Source organism: Hipposideros armiger, unplaced genomic scaffold (genome assembly GCF_001890085.2).
Source record: "Hipposideros armiger isolate ML-2016 unplaced genomic scaffold, ASM189008v1 scaffold_92, whole genome shotgun sequence".
Taxonomy (NCBI): domain Eukaryota; kingdom Metazoa; phylum Chordata; class Mammalia; order Chiroptera; family Hipposideridae; genus Hipposideros; species Hipposideros armiger.
The window spans coordinates 3,086,298-3,108,443 of NW_017731442.1; the positions used below are offsets into that span (position 1 = coordinate 3,086,298).

The 22,146-nt window shown below is 34.6% G+C and overlaps 1 protein-coding gene across 2 annotated transcripts in view; it reads right to left on the reverse strand.

The window, feature by feature from the left end:
- UBR1 (ubiquitin protein ligase E3 component n-recognin 1) overlaps positions 1-22,146 on the reverse strand; it is a 119,590-nt gene that overhangs the window by 30,782 nt on the left and 66,662 nt on the right. For both annotated transcript variants that reach the window (XM_019645004.1, XM_019645003.1), the window contains exons 26-34: positions 20,805-20,904; positions 19,935-20,044; positions 17,685-17,771; positions 16,524-16,705; positions 12,321-12,526; positions 10,771-10,864; positions 9,811-9,960; positions 5,738-5,835; positions 1,075-1,168 (exon numbers count right to left, since the gene is read on the reverse strand). In XM_019645004.1, coding sequence (XP_019500549.1) covers positions 1,075-1,168; positions 5,738-5,835; positions 9,811-9,960; positions 10,771-10,864; positions 12,321-12,526; positions 16,524-16,705; positions 17,685-17,771; positions 19,935-20,044; positions 20,805-20,904 — 1,121 coding nt within the window. The remainder of the gene's footprint in view (positions 1-1,074; positions 1,169-5,737; positions 5,836-9,810; positions 9,961-10,770; positions 10,865-12,320; positions 12,527-16,523; positions 16,706-17,684; positions 17,772-19,934; positions 20,045-20,804; positions 20,905-22,146) is intronic.

Sequence of the window (22,146 nt, forward strand, 5' to 3'; positions counted from 1 at the left end):
AAAAAGAAACAAACAATTTAACTCTTTGACAAAGTAAACTGCTTTTTGTCAAGTTAAGAGATTAGATTAGAGCCTCTGCAGAAGATTTATTCATTAAGAAAAAATGGAAAAGGCAGAACTGTGTCTCCTATAAGTATAAATATATCTCTTATGAAATGGTAATGGTTACATTTGAAGGCTATGTAACTCTACTAACCATTATCACCCCCAAAAAATTTAATTAAAAAAAAAAAGTTAAAAGAAATAAAAAATGAAAGCAATGATAATGGCCCATATAACTTCACTTCCTGTGAAAGATGCAGTAAATGATTGCAGCAGAAAAGGGTTCAGGTCCAAATTAAGGGAAACACTGGACAGAGAAGGAATAAAAGTCAAAGGAAAAAGTTCTGACCTAACAAGTGTTAGTGTCTGGGAAAAGGGACCAAGAAGTACTTTTGTGTTATGTGTGTGTGTGTACTTGGAGGGATAATTTCTGGTTTCCTGAACTTCCAGTTTTAATAAGTGACAAGTATTTTCAGTAGCAATGAGATACATAACATAAACAAGGATCACAACTGGAAAATTTACCTCTGGTAATAGTCATTAAATAATAGTATTTGATTTAGATACATTATATTTTTCCAAGTGTCTTCACATAAATTATCTTTCCAATTATCTTATGAGGTAAAGTAGGAGGTCACTGTCTCAATTTCACAAACAAGAAAAATGAATTGGGAGACAGGGGGCGATGACCTGAGGCTTTTCAGAAGTGACAGAACAAGTTAGATGTGGCTTTAACTGAAGTCTCTTAAATTCTGCTCTTCTTGTAGGTTGGACTACATAGAAATGGCATTTTGTTGGTCAAAAACAGTTAATTATAGGTATGGTTCACCCTAATACATATTACTCTCAAACCACTTAATTTTATTAATACAAATAAAATTCTTAGGAGAAACAAGATAAAAATGGTATATAGAAACAATTTTACAAATAAAGTAGGAAGGAGGCAAGGAGGAAGGATAGAAGCAAGGAAGGATTGTTCTCTGCTGTTTTTACAACCATTTACAAACTTCTCTTAACGATTTAGATACTTACGAAGACTGAACTCCGTAACTTAGAATAGAATGGAACTCAAAAGTGGAATCGCCCATTCCTTGATCAAATAAGACTGGAATTGTTGTGTTTTCTCCTTACAAATTAAAAGGAAAAAGAAAGAAAAATCATTCGATTGTAGTCTGACACACACCTTTGTAGCTTTTTAAAAGTATGTAATCATTTAAGAAAACTTAGAAAATAAGCAAGCATTCAAAATTTCTCCACAGATAACATGTGGGGGATACATACTCTTCTGTTCATATAAATGTTACACATCAGATATTTTCTTAAAAAGGAAAACATCTATAGTACTGTTCTGTGTCTTGTTTATTCAACAATAGATGAGAAATGTCTTTCCACATTAGTAATTCTGTTTATATTTTCATTTTTAATGAATGCATAGTATTTTATTAGTAAGGCAGCGTACATTACTGAATAAGAGCAAAGGATCTGTTGCCAAACTGCCTGAGTCTGAATCCTACCTCTGCCACTGACTAAGATGGTGTGAATACTAAACCTCTTTCTTAGTGGCTCCATTTCCTCATCAAATTAGAAATGTTGTTCCCTTATATGGAATGAGTTGTTTTTTTTCTGGTGTTTTCAAGGTTTTTTTCTTCATCTTTGATTTTTAGCAGTTTGCGTATGATCTATCTAGTGTGGTTTGCTTTAAGTTTATCTGTTTGAGGTTCACTGAACTCCTTAAATCTGGAAATTTATGGGTAAACAGGCTGCCCCAGCGGGGCAGGCCGTGTTCTTGGAGCTACCGGTTATGCACGCTACACCACTGATGCGGAGCCGGGAAGGTCATTGGAGTCAGACCCCTTGCTGCTCTCTGTGCTGGAAAGATACACGGGTCCTCTGTGGGAATCAGGTCTCCCAGGTGTCCATCCTCAGCGGACTTCCCTGTGGTGCCTGAGATGGCAAGGCTAAGGAGTTCCCGTGAGACCTGGCTTCAGGTAAACAGCTAGCACTTTTTCTAAGAGAATGTCATGAACATCTTTAAAGGAAGCCATCGTCCTGGTTCAATGCAGATGAAAGGGAGACGAGAGAGATATTTCGCAGCCTTCCCCATGACTGGCTAAATAGCCTCAGCTCTAATTCTCATTGGAACTTGTGTACTACATTTAAAACTACACAAAACTCTTGGGAGAACTATTTTTAAGGAATGGCTCAGAGGGTTAAATGAGGACTGAACGTGGAACAGCTGAAATGAATCATTCCTGGAGTGGTTTTGTATGTCATCTAGAAGTTTCTTCATGTCTAATGAACACTTCTTTTTTTCTTTTTCAAAAATAGGATATTTTGTTAGATGTTAAACCTTTACATAAAAGTATATCATATTATTCTAGAAATAAAGCTATGTCTTCCTCAGTTTCAGCAAAGCTTTTAGAGGTCCATGTATTTCTTTGTTAACTTCTTTCCTTATTCCCCTCTCTCTCTCCCTCTCCCTCCTCCGCCCCTCTCTCTCCCCCTCCCTCCCTCCCTCAAAAAAAAAATGTGAATCACTTATAGTTGCTGGGGATATATTAGTCAATGAAGTAAACAAAATCATTGCCATTGTGGAGCTTATGGGCTATTGGGGGAGACAGAAAGTAAGCAAGGAAACTAAATAAGAGATAATATGTTAGATTGTGATAAATGGAATGGAATAAAAGTGGGGAAGGGGGATAGCAAATTTTGGGGTATGGTGGTTGATTTTAGATGAGGTGATGACATGGGAATAACATTCTGGGCTAAGGTAGCAAGTACAAAAAAGGGCATGAGATGTGAGCATCCCTGGTAAGTTTAAGCAACAGTAAGGAGATAAGTTTGTCTTATAAAGTGATGGAAGGAAGAGTAGAGTAGTCCCTCCTTATCTGTGTCTCCACTGGGGGATGTGCTCCAAGACCTCCAGTGGATGTCTGAAACCTTGGATAGTACCAAACCCGATATATACTATGTTTTTTCTTATGACCCCATTTTCCTGTTTGCCTTTATGGTAAAATTCTTCCAAAAGATTGTCCATGCTCGCTGACTCCACTTTTCCCTCTTTCACTTTTTAAAGGAACAGTTCAATAAAAATTTACTGTCACCAAAAAACAGGTTTATCAGTTTCACCAATGACTTCCACACCATCAACTCCAGTGATTCTTTTTTATTTTTTTATTTTACATGAATCTCAGCAACATTCAACAGAGCGGATCACTCCCTTCCTAAAATAGTTTCTTCACTTGGATTCTGGAACATTTTACTTTCCTGATTTTCCACCAGCTTTATTAGTTTGAATCATTATGTATCTCTTATCTCTCATTACTCATTAATATTTGGAATAAATTATGCATTTTGTAAAGTGCCTTTTAGTATCTAACAAGATTTTATAATTTATTTCCTTTAAACTTATTATGATTATATTAATATGTATTGACTATTTTATCATTTTTTGGAATGAACTCTATTTGGTTGTGGTGTATTATTCTTTCATTGTACTATCTAACTCCATTGTTTATAATTTAATTGATATTTTTGCTAAAATCTTAATGTATGAAATTTGCATGCTATTCCATTTTGGTACAATTTTTTTTGGGTCAGATTTTGATATGTGTTATGCTGGCTTTTAAAAATTAAATATAATTTCCTCCTTAAAAAAAATCTATAAATTTATGTCTTTCACCAAATTTGGTACGTTTCCAGCCATTATTTCTGCATATATTTTTTTCTGTACTATCCTTTTCCTTTTTGGGACTTCAAGACACAAATGTTGGATTAAAAAAAGTGATTCCATATGTCCCTAAGGCATGTTTTTCCCCCCACTGTTTTTTCTGTCTATTCTATGGATTGGATAATTTCCACTGTTCTTATTTCAATTCACTTGACTTTGATCTAATTTCTTATTCACTGACTCCTACCTACCCATCTCTATTTTACTATGGAGCACATCAGTTAATTTTTATTTCATATAGTATTCTTTCAATTCTACAATACTATCTCCATTTAGTTATTTTTTTACAGTTCTATTTTTCTTTTCTGCTGAGAACACCTATCTTTCCATTCATTTCAAGAGTGTTCACCTTATGTTTCATGATTATATAGTTGCTTTAAACTTTTTGTCTGCAAGTTCAACATTAAAACATCTCAGGATTGACATTTGATTGTTTTTCCCTTGAGAGTTGGTCAGATTCTCCTGGTTCTTTGTTGAGTAATTCTGGATTGTATCTTGGGTATTTTGAATATTACATGATGAGGATCTGGTTCCTGTTAAAATTCTCTGGGAAAATGCACTTTTTTGTTTTAGTAGGCAATCAACCTAATTAGGTTCAACAAGTTCTGTCTCCTAGTCTGTGGGTGGTATTTCCAATGTTAGTTTTCAGAGCCTTTACTATACTGTTTGTGTCTGCCAGGACACCAACTACTCAGGGATTAGTCTGCGGCTCAACTAGTGGTTTAACGTAGCTTTGATCTCAAAGCTATTGGTACCTATTGCAATACTTCTTTGGCCCCTGTCCTGCATATGTTCAGCTCAGGGGTGTGCCCAGGACTTGTGCTGGTCTCAAAATAGATTTCCCTTCTATAACTCCTTCCTCTCTGGAACTTCCCCCTTACTAACTCCAAGGAGCCCTTTTTCCTAGTTCTCTGGTCAAAATGAGAAGTTTCTCTCAGTTTTAGTCCCCTGTGCTGTCATGTACTGTGATTCATGTGACTGGGGATGACCTTTGGGGTGATGCTGTGAGGCAAAGACAGAAAAAAATAATTGAGGATTCACCCTGCATTCTTTGAAATGCAGGGGTCCTTTTTTCCCAGTTCCTCCGGCCAGAGAGACAGGTTTTCTCTTGGGATTTTAGGTGTTTATGTGGCCACCATGACTGGGGCTAGCCTTAGAAAGGGTCAGAAGAAAGGAAAAAACTACAGTAGGAATTCCCTTTACACTCTCCAGCTCTGTGGGGCTGCTTTTCCTGGTCCTCTGGCCAGAAAGAGGGCATCTTTCTTGGGGTTTTTTTTGCTGTTCATGTCTGTTGCACAGTTCTGTGACTCAGGCTACCCTGGGGTCAAAGCTGGGAAATAAAGGAAGAAAAAAAGTACCCAGGAAAACTCACTGTATTAACCACTCTTAAAATGTTGATATCCCTCCCCAATCTGCTTGCCATTGTTTTTCTCAGTCTTTAGGTAGTCTTATCTCTCAATTGTAAAGAATACATAAATGAGGTAACAATTTAAAAATGTTGTTTTTGTTATTACTGTTAATAATACATTAACAATATTAGTAATATTAATAGTAATGGCTAATGCATTTACTATGTACCACAGTAAGTTCTACTTTACATAACTCAATCCTTCAACCAATGAGATAGGTACTATTATTATTCCCATTTTACAAATAAGAAAGTTGAGGCACAGAGAGTTGTCCAAGATCACACAGACAGTAAATGATGGATATAAGATTTAAATCCAAGCAGTGTGACTCCAGATTAATCACTGTCTATACTGCATCCAAGTATAAAAAATTATTAAATCAAGTAAAGTGATTTAAGCCAAACTTAGCCAGAGCTTACGAAACCTGCATTTCCTGATATTCAACAAATATGTATTTGTAAACCATATTTTATAGTAATAAGTACTTTTTTCCAAAAAAATTCTAAAGATTCTGACACATCCCTTATAGCTAAATATAAAATAATTTTAAACAAACCTTTAGCATGTTTTATATTATAACCTGATATTCTGGCCAGAACAGTCGATATCCATCGTGCCAGGGTCAAAAGTTGAGCAAGAGCTTCTGCATTCTCACTGAAAAATGATATTTAAAAATTATTAAAGCCATTGGCACAAAGTCAAACTGAAAAGCTGCACTTGTAGAGTTCTTCCTTGGATAAATGGCTCTATGAAAAAGTCATTCCTCCAGATCAACTGCCTAGGTCATGTGTCTAAAAAAGTAGTTTTGGGAGGGCAGGGAATTTTAAAAGCACAAGGAAAAAGATAATACCCATATGCCCACCACCTAGAAGTAGTTAATGTCAGTAAATGGAATCACCATTCTAGTTGCTCAAGTCAGAAACTAGGTGTTGCCATTGATTTATGTGATTCCCTCGCACCCCACATTCTAATCTATCAGCTACTCTTGCAGGTTTTACCTTCTAAAGATATCCCAAGTTGATCACTTCTTTCTACTTTGGATTATTACCCTAATCCAAGTGACATCCTCCCTCACCTGGACTATTTCAATAGACTAACTGTTCTTCCTGCATCCACAACAGTGTTTCGTTAATGTCTATGTATTCATCACACAGCAGAGTAAGAGGGACATTTTTTTATTATTAGTTTCAGGTGTACAAAATAATGTAATAATTAGACTTTTACACCCCTCACAAAGTGATAACCCCCCTCTCCCAATCTACTACCCCCCTGACATCATGTATAGCTGTTACACTTCCACTGAGTCTATTCCCCATGCTGTACTCCACATTCTGTTACCATATATACAAAATTATAGTTGGAATTCATTATTATTCAGCTTCAGGTGTACACTGCAGTGGTCAGGCATATACACGATCTGATTTACATATTTAAAAGATCCCTTTGTAGGTGGCTGACCAGAGGGATCTTTTAAAAATGTAAATCACATCATATCACTGCCCTGTCCAAAACACTCCTGTGGTTTTCCATCACACATAAAATACAACTCTAACCTCTAATCTTAGCTCCTAAGCCATTTTCTGAGCTGGCTCTTTGCTCCATTCCAAGCATGCTGCCTTTTTGCCGTGCCTTGAATATGCTGATTGTGTTCCTACCTCAGGGCCCTGTGCTTGGAATTCTCTTCTCCCAGACAGTAGCACTGCTTGTCCTTCACGTCTCTACTGAAATGTCACCATCTTGGACAGAAGCTCCCTGACAACCCTGTCTAGAAATAGTCTCATGCACTGGTCTGTTCTAGCCCTTTACTCTGCTGCTTTGGTTTTTTCATATTTCTCACTAATCAACACTTTGTATTTGTATGTTCATTGTTGATTCTCCTCTTTGTAATCTAAATTCCATAAGGGCAGGGATTTGATCCAAACTGTTAACAACCAAAAGGGACCAGAAAAGGTGTTACTAAAAAGGACTATAAAACAGGAATTTGCTTATTGAAAGGACATTCTTGCGTAAAGTTAAAATATATAATAAATTGTGCCAAAATTCATGTATCTGGGCACAAACTTGATCTAAGAACTTTTTTAGTTCTCGGAAATGAAATTGTCCTATGATTGGTCATAACATATATTTATTTATTTAAGATTTTATTGGGGAATTGGGGGAGGGGAACAGTGTTGGGGAATCGGGGAAAGGGGAACAGATAAGTTGCTGTCCTTTTGTTCTTCAGTCTAGTTGTAGAGGATGTTGTTTCACTGGCCCATGTTGGTATTATCATTGTGCTCTTCCTGGGTGAGGCAGATCGGTCGCCGGTCTCTGGACGGCCGCTCACAGCGGCTCTTGGCAGCTCACATCGGCTGCCAGCCGCTCACGCTGGCTGCCAGCCACACACGGTAGCTTATGGCAGCCCACTGCAGCAGGGGCTGCAGCCTACGCCATCGCCGGCAACTCAGGGCAGCCCAGCTCCAGGTCGAGCTGTTGTTCACCATCTTAGCTGTAGAGGGCAGTGTCACTGGCCCTCATGTGGTATCTGAACCAGGGTCCTACTGCACAGAGCTGGCGTTCCAAGCCAGCTCTTAACCAATGTGCCACTCGGTTGGCCCTCCAATATATTTTTTAAAATGCTAGCTTATTATTAGTTTTGATAAAGTTTTTTTATATAGTTTTAGCTTTAATATCTTATACTCATGTTGATTTTCTAAAAACAAATAGCAAATGTAATCAACTACACAGGTAAGCTCAAGTGCCTAATAAAAGTGTTATTTATAATTATGTATTTCAGATCCTAAGTAACAAAATTGTTACTATAGATTAAAAACATCACAGGATTTGAAGATACCCAGTTGTAAGGATCAGTCTAACTTTAGAAAGGATTGCCCCGAAGCATCCTATTCTTAAAGACATCAAGGAAAGAAGGTGCTGAATATTCCTTTAGAGACTAATTTACATGTTTAATAATCCTTATTTGGGGAACCAATGTAATCAGTGTGTAAAAAAGGCTTGTACAGGCTAACAAGAAGTAGGAAAGTCACTATACTTTATTACAATTTATTTTATCTTTGTCTTTATATGTATAGTTAGGTAAGGCCTTGGAGTCAGGTCTGTGTTCAAATCCTGGGTCTGTCATACTCCCCAATTTCTTATATTTAAATGGGAATAACAGTACCTACTTCATTAGACTATTTTGAGTATTAAATAAGTAACATAGTAAGTGCTTAGTAGAGTGCCTAGGACGTATCAATTACTCAAAAAAAGAAAAAAGGATAAATCTTTCTGATGTCACCTTCTTCCAAAAAGATGATATTCTATGCCCCAACATGCTGAGTGGAAGACAATTTCCAAATGAGGTTTTTTCTAATGACATGGAACAGTAAAGATAGAGTAACTACTTACTGAACCTTCTTGCCAAACCTATTACCTTTGAATTCTTTTGTTGTGGAAACATGTTTAAAGTGTTTTTTTTTACCAACAAAACCACATTCTTTATTACAACTTTGGTCATCATTCCAAATTCAATGAGTTTTAAAGAAATAAAATAATAACAACAAATAGTACTGTTATCATCAGGTAGAACAGTGAGAATAAACAAATACACAATTAAGTGTTCTAGTTGTCATAAAAATTAATGAATTTGCTGTTAAACTCCATTTACAGGTGATCAAAATACAAAAACTTAGTCTAAATGCTCAAAAACTATCCAAAGATATGTGATGAATCAATTGTTTTTACTCATACAGTTAACTTTTTCTCTATGTCTGTAAAACTGGAGCATTTAGATGAGTAGAAAAGAAGAATTAAAAATAATACTACGGGGCCGGCCAAGTGGCACACTGGTTAAGAGTTGGCTTGGGACGCCTGCTCTGAGCAGCAGGGTCTCGGTTCGGATCCCACATGAAGGGCCAGTGACGCTGCACCCTCTACAGCTAAGATGGTGAGCAACAGCTGGACCTGGAGCTGGGCTGCCGTGAGCCACCGTAAATGGCCGTCCAATGGCCGGTGAGCAACTGCCTCATCCCGGAAGAGCACAATGATAATACCAACATGGGTCAGTGAAGCGACATCCTCCACAACTATTGGGTTGTCGGAAAAGTCATGACGTATTTTTTCTGTTTTTCATTGCAAAAATGTGTCATGACTTTTCCGACAACCCAATAGACCGAAAAACAAAAAGACAGCAACTTGTCTGTTCCCCTTTCCCGATTCCCCAATAAAATCTTAAAATAATAATAATAATAATAATAATAATAATAATAATAACAACACAAAGACTTTTAGAGAAACGAAACTCCAAATAGCAACAAATTGTGGCAAAGGACTATATGTAAAGAATGAATCTTCTTTGCATCTTTTCTCCTTCTGTGAATGCTAAGAAAGAGATCAAAGTTCTATTGCTTTAATGGCAATTGGAAGATTTACACACAACATATAGATTTGAGTAACTGAATATTCCAGCTGTTTTAGAGACCAAAAATTGGAACTAATTTTAATCATATTTTTAAGTAGAATATATTATAAAATGAAAAAGTATTACTTTAAAAAGCAAAAAAGAAACTAGTAATCTAACCAAAACAGGCACAATGAAAGGATTAAAGACAGCTTTTTATAAAATTAATCAAAACAGAAATTAAAATATACCTGTTTATCGCTCGAGGTTGCAAAGGAATAATGGGGATCACAGTATTGCACAGAGACTTGCAAAGAGGGCAAAGATATTCTCCACTCTCCAAGTCGAAAAGGTCAACATGAATACGCTGCTGAAAGCTCAGCTGTACAGCTTCAAAATATCTGCAAAATTCCAAGACACAGGTCCATTCAGAACTATACATGTATCTTTGGTCTAATCCAAGTGAGAAAAATCTGAAATTTTTGCCTCAATAAATGTCTTTAAAATCTACATGCAAAAATACACAAGTTATAATAGGACAAGTTGAGATAGAATAGGACAAGAAATTCTAGTTCTACAGAACTAGAAGAAATAGGGTGCCCATTCTTTTGGGGGAAAACTGGAGGACTCATCAGGATAGAAAAAATTTTTAAATAATTTTACTGAATCATAACTTGTCTCCTGCCTCAACACCATGAAGATACAATGTAGACACTATTTCCCTCAATGACCAACTGAAGTAGTCAAGTCATTGGCTATAGGAACATTATGTATTTCAACCTAGTGCCAAATGGGTGAACCCTATACAAAATTTCCCAGGAATTATATTTCTGAATTTTTATCTCTTCCAGAGGTAGAACTAGAATTTCTTGTCTTATCTCAAAGTTACTTTTTCGCTGTGTTTGGAGGAAAATAAATTTTTTATAAAGATTACTGCTTCTATTACACAAATACTGATCAAGAACAACTAATAAGTTAGTGGAGAGTAGGTACAAAGGAAGAGTGAAAATTTTAAGTTTATAACTTTACATGCCAATTTCTAAGGGTGATAATATGAGTACCACACAAATGAAATTGGTAATTAAAACTGCTTCAATTATTCAAATAAGGAAGGAAGGAAAGAACACATGGGAAAACATGCCTTTTTGTGGCCTTTAGTGAACTTCAATATTCCTAGTTTCTTTCAAGAACATGTCAGAAGGACAACTTACTTCTGCCAGCACACTGCATGCATTACATGACCACAGCTTCCTGTGTAAGTGCCATATGCCAAGTCTGGATCCATGAAAAGTGGGTCCAGGGTTTCTGGTACAGGAAGACAAAAATGAGAGATGTAATCATCTCTCTCACAGTCATAAAAGGCAAAGAAAAAGAGGCTATCTTTTTCTAAAATTCTAATCATAAACTTTCTCAGGAATGTCCAAGAAAAGTGTCACAATATCATGATAGCAGGACATATTTTCTTAATTTAAAAAAGAGGGAAATGTAAAACTAGACTTCCAGGTATGATTCTAAAATTAGTATGGATTAATGATAACGTCTAATCTTCACTTACATTTTTATTTTGAACATTAGGTTTAAGTTACAGTATCTTGGTTGTTGAAGTGATTTTCAATGACTCAAGCATACTTTACTTTTGTAATTTTAAGAGTAATTTGACTGGGTAATTTAAAGGGACATTTAGGGGCATTATAATCTACTGAATAAAAGCACAGACTATGGGTTCAAAGTCTGATTTCATCACTTATAACTCTCTTGGGCAAGTTACTTAACTTCTCTGTGCCTCAGTTCCTTCATCTATAAAACGGAGCCAATATTGGTACCTAATTCATAGGGCTATTGTAAAGATTAAGTGAGTAAATACAAAGAAAGCATATAATCTGTGCCTGGCACATGGTAAGTATTCAATAAATGTTAGCCCCCCCCTTTTTTTAAACCAATATTATCATTCCAAGGTATATAAAAAATAAAGCAGCTAACTCCTGATGTGATGTCAGAAGTATAATATATTAGCTAATTAGTTTTCCTGCCAAGAATATGTTTAACATGAGCCTAATCATGAGCCAACAATTAGACAAATCCACAATGTAAGACATAAGACAAATCGCTTGCATTCTTCAAAAAAAGTTATTATCATGAAAAGAAAAAAGGCAAGTGACTATTCTAGACTAAAATAGACTAAAAGACACATAACTAACACAATACATGAAACATGACTGGATTCTAAATGAAAAAAAAAGTCTAGCTAAAAAAAGACATTTTAAGGGCAGGTGGGAAAATTCAAATGTGGATTTTATATTAGGTGATATTCCTGAATTATTAATTTTCTTAAATGTTATAATGGTATAGTAGATGTATAATAGATTGTCCTTAGTTTTAGATAATGCATGTGGAAATATTTAGGGATGAAATGTCATGATGCCTGCATCCTACTTTCAAATAGTAGAGCAGAGAAATGGGGGGCGGGGGAGAGAGAGAGAGAGAGAGAGAGAGAGAGAGAGAGAGAGAGAGAGAGAGAGAGAGAGACTAAGAGAGAGAACAAGTAATGTGGCCAAGTGCTAACAAGAATAAAATAAAATAAATAAAACAAAGGAACCAACATGGCAAGTAAAAACCTAGAGTACATTTTTCATATGAATAAACTGTGATCTGACAAGGCTACATACAATCACACTCCCAAACTTCTTTCAGACAGTATTTTTTCTAATTACATAGGTATGAAAAGAAACGCTCAAAAGATTATTTATTAAACAATACATACCCCCTGAGAGCTCTATGGGTTTTCCCCTGTGCTGGGTTAAAGCAGTGGATTTCTGGACACAGGCCGATAATACCATGGCATTATTTGCTATTTTCACCTCTTGTTCTTCTTGGCAGAGGATGCATGTCAGCACCTCCTTTTCAGTAATAGACGGACCCCGTTTAGGACCCAAAGCAATTCTAGAGTAGTCACTGACTGCTGGAGTGCTACCAAGAGAAACGACCACAAATGAGGACACACGTTTTGGTCACTTATCTTTATATTTTGATAGATTTTAAGTAACTGTAGGGCAAGAAATTTAAGAATAAAAACAAAATAAAACTGATATTGAGCAATTAGCTTAAAATTATTCCCTGGTTTTTATTAGTTAATTTGCTTAGTAGAAAATATATTCTGTGTTGCTAAGTGCAAAATCAGCAGATCACAAAGTAGAATGTATATTATAATTATATTTAATTTATTGTACCAAGAAGCTGGGTTATCTGTTTTTTTTCTGATTATAAAAGTAATACATGCTTATTAAGAATTTTTGGAAAATCTAGAAAAGTATAAGGAAGAAAATAAAAGGCATTACACTCTCACAACCTAGAGATAATCACTTGTATTTCTTTCCAGTCTGCTTTCTATTTATAACTTTTACATAATATAATATTGCATATATAGATTAGCATCCTGCTTTTATTAATTCATATCTTAATTTTCTCATGTCATTAAAATTTCTTCAGAAACATTATTTTTCAACAGCTGCACAGTACTCTTACTATCTGTGCCATAATAGTTTTATCCATTCCCTCTTTTTAGGCATTTAAGTTTCTATTCTATTATAGTAGATATTAAAATAAAAAACTACACTTGAATGAGTTAGCAATTCTTAGGTCAACGTGTACAATAATAATACAATAAATAATAGCAAATATTTTTAAAGCATTAATTGTGATATGAGGCACTCTTTCAAATACTTGACTTTATGTTAACCCATTTAATCCTTCCAACAATCCTATGAGGTAGGTACTATTGTTACCTTCATTTTTCAGATGAAGGAACTGAGGCCTAGAGATGGTAAGAGACTTACCTAATGACTCATCACTAGGAAGTAGCAACAGCCAGGATTTAACCCATATGATCTGACTTCACAGGCCAGGTTCTGAACTACTCTGCAGTACTGCCTCTCTACCTGTGCAAGAAGCTCCCTGAAATGTCGTAGATGATTCAATAAATTGGAAATAACTTAAATGTTATCATCAATGTAAATGAAATTATGTAATACAGAATACTATGCAGTTTTTAAACGGTGCGTCTCAGCTAGGTGTGGTACCACCTCCTAGGAGACATCCAGCAATATGTGGGTAAGGTTTACTTGTTGGTTATCATAAGGACTAGGTGACACTACTGGAATTTAGTGGATGAGGGGCCAGATATTAAATGTCCTGAAATTCACGGGGCATGAAAAAGAATTGCTGCCCAAATGCCAAGACTGAGAAACACTGAGCTTGTTTTATATGTAAGAACATGTATAGATTTCCAAGACATACTATTGGGTGAAAATGGGAAGCTGCAGAATGCTATGTACATAATTCCATTTATGCAAATAAAACAAAAGGCTGAATGACACAGTGTGATTTCTATGGATACATGTATTTGTATGTAATAGCATAGTAACAATTCCAACAATATACATAAAACTTATGATCAGAATATCTCTGAGAAAGGGCAAAAAGGGGGTCAAGGATTTGGGCCAGTGCTCAAATGGAATGTTAGTTTTATCTTCATGATTTGATTTTTAACAAGAAAATGTGTTAATTGTGTAATTAAAATTTTGTTTTTAAATAATATAAGAAAATATATTTGTGACTCTGGGATAAGAAAAGCCTTTTTAAACATGATACAAAAAATTAAAACTCAAAAAGACTAATAAAGCTGTCTTTATCAACATTGAAAACTTCTCTATGGCTGACCTTCATAATTAATATTAAAGAAATAGGGATAAAATGAGAAACAGAAAACAATGTTTAGTATCCATAATTTTAAAGGGCTTCTACAAATCAGTAAGACAAAACCAAAGCACCCAATAGAAATGGGCACAGGATAATAACAGGCAATTCCCAGAAGACAAAATGTAACAGGCTAGCGAACAATCATATGAAAAGATGTTCAACTTAGCACTAAGTGGTAATCAGGGAAATTCAGACAGGCACAAATTTATAATTTTGATTATATTCAATATTTTCAAGTGCTGATAACGTTAAGTATTGGTGAAAATAAAGAAAATAGGCACTCTCATACTCTGCTGGGAGTACAAATTGGTAATGCTACTTGGAAGGGCAATGTGGTGGTATCTACTAAAATTTTAAATAATTACGACCTAGCCCTTTTATATTAGATTCCACCCTTGAGAAGCACTTGTACAATTACACAAGGGTAACATACAAAATGTTCTACACACACACACACATTGTTTGAAATAAGGGACAACTGGGAAATAAGGGGAAAACTACTTAAACGTCCAAAATCTGATAAATAAAATATTGCGTTTATTTATACATGTGTGTGTGTGGGGTGTGTGGGGTGTGTGTGTGTATTTTCACACTATGGAATACTATGCAGCAGTCATAAGAACGATGTAGAATCTATAGTATAGAGCTATATATATTGACATGAAAAAATTTATAAGTCATTGAGTGAAAAAGCAAGCTACAAAACAAAAGGTATGGTAAAATAAAAATAAACCACAAAACAAGATTCATAATTTCTCTATGTACATATGTTTATAAATGCATAGGAAGAGGTCTAGAACAACTGTATTTATGGCAATGGTTATATGTGGATAAAGAGCAGGAATGTAGAGAATGCTCAAAGGGGACTTACTATTTTAATTGTTTTCAATGAAACACATTCATCATTTTATGTGTGCAATTGATCAGGCAATAAAAATAAATAATGAAAGCATTAAAGTCATTAATTAAAATTTTGCTTGCATCTTCTTGTTTGGATAAATATATAGTAGTCTCTTTTTCATTACTTTCTAAATAACACATTGTTGATACATAGTATTAGAGGATTGGGACTTTCTGCTTATTGTTTCAAGTTTTGTATTAATTTCTAGTTTTATTACTATAGTCATCCAAGGACAGCTTACCTCCATATCTTTTTTTTTAATCTTTAAAATATGTAGCCTTTATTCCTTGTAGTTTTTGTTAGTATACTCAGCTTTAGGATTACAGATATATTATGTAGAGCATGTTTCTACTGTTAATGCAAAATCACAATATCTTAAAAGTATCTACAACATACACTGCTTTAAAGAGCAGTGAAAGCTTGTTTTTAAAAATAAGCACAGGGTAAAAAAATAAGCATAGGAAGTATTTTTGATATTTTAAACTGGAATGCTTTTAAAAGTACCATTATTTTGACTCCTCCCTTTTCTCATTGTATCGATATAACAGCCCACAAACCATGGCTCTCAGAGGCTAATGGATTTCCCCAAGAGCATACTACAGTCAGGACTCAGAAAATAAGATTTACTGATTCTAATTCCAATGTGCTATCCATGACTATATATGCACTGTCTTCTTTCTCTTTAAGAAAAAAAGAAAAACTAATATAAACCACCTTTTTCTGAAGGATGTTTTTCAATTTGTAGTAACTGCCATCATTTTTATCAGAAATCATAAAAGTGATGTAGAATATATGAACTAATATATAAATGTGTCCTCAAAAAGCTCATGTATATAAAATAACAGGAGCTGATTTCTATTTTTTCTGTTCCCATCTTCATATCTTTTTTTGCATAAAGGTTTCCAACAAACTTTATTGTGCACTTGAACTGTTCGTCAACATAAAATTATATTCAGTAGGTACCTTAGAGCCTTTACTGTCCCCTTCCTGCCTTAAAAATAATGTAATTTATCTCACTATAAAATACATTTTAGAAAAACACTATTGGGGTGACCCGTTAGCTCAGCTGGTTAGAGCATGGTGCTGATAACACCAAGGTTATCAGTTCGATCCCCACATGGGCCACAGTGAACTGCACCCTCCCTAAAGAGTCAACTATGCCACTGTAGCATGAAAACAACGTGTAACCAATGACCATGGCTGTTCCCCAATAAAAAAAAAAAAAAAAGAAAAATATTATTTAAAATGAGTATGTAATTTTTCCTTAAAAAAAATGAGTTGCTCATATTTAATTTTGCTTTGTTTTACCTCTCTTCCTCCATAATGGAGTCTTCTTTCCCAGACATTTCTGATGTACTGTCATACATGAGTTTGTGAGTTTCAATGAAGTTTTTCTGTAAGGCAGACATCTGAGCCATGATCTTCTGACGATGCAGCCTAGCAGCTTCAGCTTTTCTTTTTCGTTCTGCTTTTTCTTTATCATGAGTAATCTGGGTATTAAGAAACCACAAAAATTAGGTAAGAGCCATTGTTAACAATTTACATATACTGTTCAGTCAGGCAAAATTTCCTAGAGTGAGAGTCTAACAACACTAACTAACAATCACTAACAACAGTGATTACCCCACTCCCTAAGCCTAGGTTCAGTCTGATGCCTCAAAATTAGCATACTGGCTGGCTCCATTACATCATATAACTAAGTGCTCCTTTGGTTATTTCAATAATTTAACATAAAGGCCAAGTTCCTTAAATATCAAATAGACTGTCTTTTATACTCAATGCAAGTACATTAAGAAAAAAAATTAAATGAAACAAAATTTTTAAAACTGTCAGTCATTTAATCATTGTCATTTAATCAATTTAGGCCAACTTGATGATAGTCTGTTATTCTAGATGCATTGCAAAGACTGAGAATTTTAACAATATTACTGAATGTATTGGTATATTTTTATTGTTTATTCTAACTTAAGACTGGTGTATTCCTTTTTGGAAGGATAGTTAATAACCATAAGTAATAATATTCTAATAATTTTAAGATTAAAGTAATCAAAACCTGATTCATTATATTATGGAAATTCATAACCTAAATATTACCATATTTCACTGAATCTAAGATGTACCATTATCTTGTGTCCCACTAAGAATGCTGCTGATTCAATTATAAAGGGCCATCGATTATAAGACATATCCCAATTTTAGATATTAAAATATTTTTTAAATTAATATAGTATTTCCAACAGAGCTCCACTACACATCAATTTCCTGATTTTTGTAAAATACATGTGTATTGGATAGGTACATGTCAAGTAACACTAATCCCTACAGTACAGAAACATGATGAACAAAAGAAGATGGACATCTCATATACTTTATAATAAACAGGTTCCTTCTAACAAAAAGCAGCAGCTCTCTCATACCAGCAAAGTTCAAAGACAGAGATGAATGTCACCATTATTATAATGTTATTACCTCATCATTCTTAATAGATTCTGATCCTGATGTAGTTGCTACAATTAAACAAGATTTTTCTCTTAATCGCTTCACTGTGTCAAACATCTGAAAAACAAATGAAACGTTAAAAGATCTGGTTAAATTGACCGGGAACAGAAAAATTCACTAGTCTGATTTTGTCATCATGTCTCCAAATGTCTGACTTAAACTATTTACACACAAACACACACACACACACACACACACACACACACACACACACACAAAAAAAAAAAAACACGTGCACACATAAAGTGACTCCTGACTGTGACAAACACCTCCCCTAGTTGATTAGCAATCCAGCAAAGGAGGAGTCTGCAGGTAGGAAAATCAACTGATACAATCTGCAGGTGTGGCCATACTTCTGCTTTTGCCAGGAAAAATAAAAAATGTTAATTCTCTATATTTAAATATATTCATAAAAAGTGATCCTGCTATACGTGTATACACTGTTTCCTACCTTTTTCACTCAATCATTTATCTTGGGATATGTTTACAGAACAGCCATATCATTCTTTTTAACAAACATTAAGGTTTTCAGGAATATGATAGTATATCCATAAACTTATTGAAATTTTGAAGGAGCCTCAGTCTCATATGGAAAAGCATCCCACAAGGAACTTATAAGAAAATTTTATATTAAGTATTTGGATAAAATATTAATACTTAATGTTTATAAGAGCAGATACTTGTGCTTTTTTGGTACATTTTGACAATGAATTCTGGTATTCAAATAGAAAATAAATTTTGAGGACTAGATCTCCAATTTATAACACCATGTCTATAGGACAGAAATGTTGGACTAAATGACAGTTCTATTTACTTTCTTAATAAAGGTAGAATAGTTAACTATTTCTTTTCTGTTTCGGTTTTATATTTTTAAATGATTATGTTGATCAATTTAACACAAATACTAAATATTCATGAAATCTACTTCAAGAGAAATCTTAATAACAATATTATCTTATAGTTACAGATCCAATTACATTAAGCTTGCTTAAGAAGTGTCTCTGATTAAGTAATCAAAAGGGCTGACTTGCTGAAGTACAAATCAGTATAAAGATCTCTAATTGATATGAATGTGGAAAATAACCACTCTATATTCTAATTACCAAAACAATATCTAGCTGATAACATCAGAATATTTTAATAAATACAGTGAGGGGAAACTCCATAACCTTGGCTTCACGTTTACATGTTCAGGATTTTCCATTAAAGTAACATTCCTGGCCTCTCTCCCTATCTCTTATTCACTCGTCAAAGGCACTGCCATCCACCCATTCGTTCAGGCTCCAAATCCAGGAGCTTGTTGACTCCTTTATTTCCCTCATCCCTTTCCATCAAATCTATCAGTTAGTTCTATAGAATCTACCATCAAATTATACTTGAATCAGTCCAGCTTTTCACCATCTGCATCCTTAGCCTAGGTGATGCCCATTTCTCACCAGGATTGCTGCCAAGTCTTCTAATGGTTTCCATGATTTTACTCTTGTTGCCTATAATCCATTTATCCCACAGCAGAAAATGTGATCTTGTAAAAACTATAGGCCAGATAATGTCACTTAAAATCCTTCACTCGCTTCCCACTGTACTCAAAAATAAAATCCGCCACTTTACCCTCACCTGTAAGGTCATATGGTCTGGCTCCTGGCTGCCCCTCTGACCTTGCTGACTACCATTCTCTCCCTCCCCCACTGTGCACTAGTCACGGTGACTTTCTTTCTGGCCACCTTAGAGCTTTTGCTTTTCTGTTCCCTCCTTCTAGAGTACTCTTGCAGTCTCTTGTAAGGCTGGCTTCATGTCATTAGGTTCCAATGTCACCTCCTAAGAGAGGCCTTTTTGATTGCCAATCTAAAGTTACTCCCTATGCATCTACTGAAATATCTTGGTATTTTCTTGTTTATTATCTGTATCTCAAGTAGTATGTATGCTTCATGATAGCAAACGCCTTGTCTTGTTCAGAGTCTAGAAATGAGCACGGTACATAGTAGGCATTCAATATATGTTGACTAAATGATGACACAAATGAATATATCTTAATTTATTTTTTAAAAAACCACTAACACATAGGGAAAAAAGAAATATTAACATGACAACATAGGCGTAACCATGAAAATCGGTAATAAATGACTTTCTAATTGAAGAATATAGTGGTTTAATTTTAGAGGCAAAGAGAGGATTCTTAAACAATTAAACCAAGATATAATCAGTTCATTTCTTCAGGTTTACCTGTAGTATCCATGTTATCATATCCTTCTGGCCTTCTAATTGGGGAATTCCTTTAAGTTTTTCCAAAAGCATTTGTATATTCTGAGCATTCGTTGTCGACCTTCCTAATCCTTTTTTAAACACAAAAATTACATATCATAAATAAATATAGATCTTTATAATTATGTATAAATTATAATTTATAGTTAATGTTATTCACATTGATAACCAGAGTCTGAAATCAATCCCTTAATTACATTTTCAATGGACGAATCTGCAATTACATCAAGTACTAAGTACTACATTAAACAACTTGAAAATCTTGAATTACTTTGTCTCTCTTGTACATTTTCCACCAGGGCTGCTAAGTGAAAGTTACTCTTACTGATCTCTCTTGCCTTTCCTCCACATGGCTTACTGTCTAGTATAATAAAAGCACTTAAATAAGAACCAAAGTTCCAAAAGTATGAAAGTGGGAGGAGCTGTTATATCCATAAACTAAATAGGTCTATGATATCTTCAAGGATCTAAAAAATACAGTGTGTAAATAGAAAATGAAATGATTCTCATCTCTTGGTCTTGTAATGAATGTCCCTGGAGTGTGCTTTGAAAAAACTGTTTTAATCAGGTAGTATTTACATATTTATTTTTTTAACTGAGCCTTCCTGCCACCTGTTGGCATCTCAGCGGCAGCTCAGCTCGGGCTGGGAATCGAACCGGCGACCATGTTGCTCAGAGCTTGCACTCTGGAGCGAGCTCTTAACTAACTGAGCCATTCGGCCGGCCCTTTTAGTCAGGTAGCATTTAATAAAAATCTAAACTTATCTTGTTCTTCCAGGTTAAAGACAGTGCAAAATGAACACATTATCATTCACTCCGACTAAAACATACTTGAAGCCTTATGGTAAAAGTCAAATGTTACTTCTTCTTCAGGAGCATTTTGAAGCTGGTGTTTTTCTTCTAGTAAGCCCAATGCCAGAATATGAAATGCCTAAAGGATAAAAATTAGAGATCTTTAAAACTGTACATCTTTAGGTAAATACATTTTCAATGAAGGTATAAAAAAATTTAACAGGTAAAAAAAATGGGCAAAGATTATGTACAAGCAGTTTACGGAAAGAGAAATGATACATATACATATGAAAAATGTTCAACTTTACTTAAAATTAAAGAAATATGACTTCAAACAAGATAATCCTATTTTTCACCTATTTCTATGACAAAAAGTTTAGCGTTTAGTAAAACATAGAACTGAAAAAGGTCTTGAGAAGCAGGCACTTTTCACTACACTGGTGATGGGAAGGTAAATCGGTATAACATTTTGGGAGGCCAATTTGCAAATATTTATAAAAATTTTAAAGGTACAAACCCAGCAATAGGAATCCGTATGATAGATACACTCTCTTAAGTATGCAAAGATATTTGTATAAGGATGTTCATTTTAGTGTTTGCTATACAAAGACCTAAAAACAACCTAAATTTCTATTATTAGGAGACAGTTAAATGCATTATAGATATCCATACAACAGAATACGCAGCTATTAAGAATGAGGTAAGCCTATGTGCACTAATGTGGAAAGACTTGCAGAAGATACAAATCTTTAACAGTGCTTATCTCCTAGGTAGAGAGCACTGGGAAGCAGGGAAAGAAATTTTAACGTTTTGATTTCAAATATATCTGTATGGTTTGAAATTTTTTACAGCATGTATTTACCACTGTTACAATAAAAATTGAGATACACATATAGTATGACAGCATTTAGAGCCTCCAAACTACAACAGCAAAGGAAAAAAGAAAATTTAGTTAGGCAAGTGCTAAATAAATATCCAGTTATAGCTACCAAAGGTGACATTATTAAGTAACTTATCTATAACAGTATGAAGAAAAAATAGCTGCTTCCACTTAATGAGCTAATTCTTATAACAACTTTGTGAAATAATTACACTTATACTTATTTTACCAATGGGGAAATTATTCTGTCCTCTGAAATAGGAAGTAGGGTAACCCATGATTCAAGCCTAGACCTGTCTTTAATTCTTTATTATACCGTCTCCTTGTATTTATAACACAAGTAAAATAAATAATATAGAAAATTATAATGAAATAGTGACATGTCAATTCATTATTAGGAGCAGCAGGTCTTTTTTCTTTTTTTATTGTTAGTTTCAGGTGTACAGAACAATGCAATAGTTACCCTTTTCACCCTCACAAAGTAACAACCCACCTCCCCCC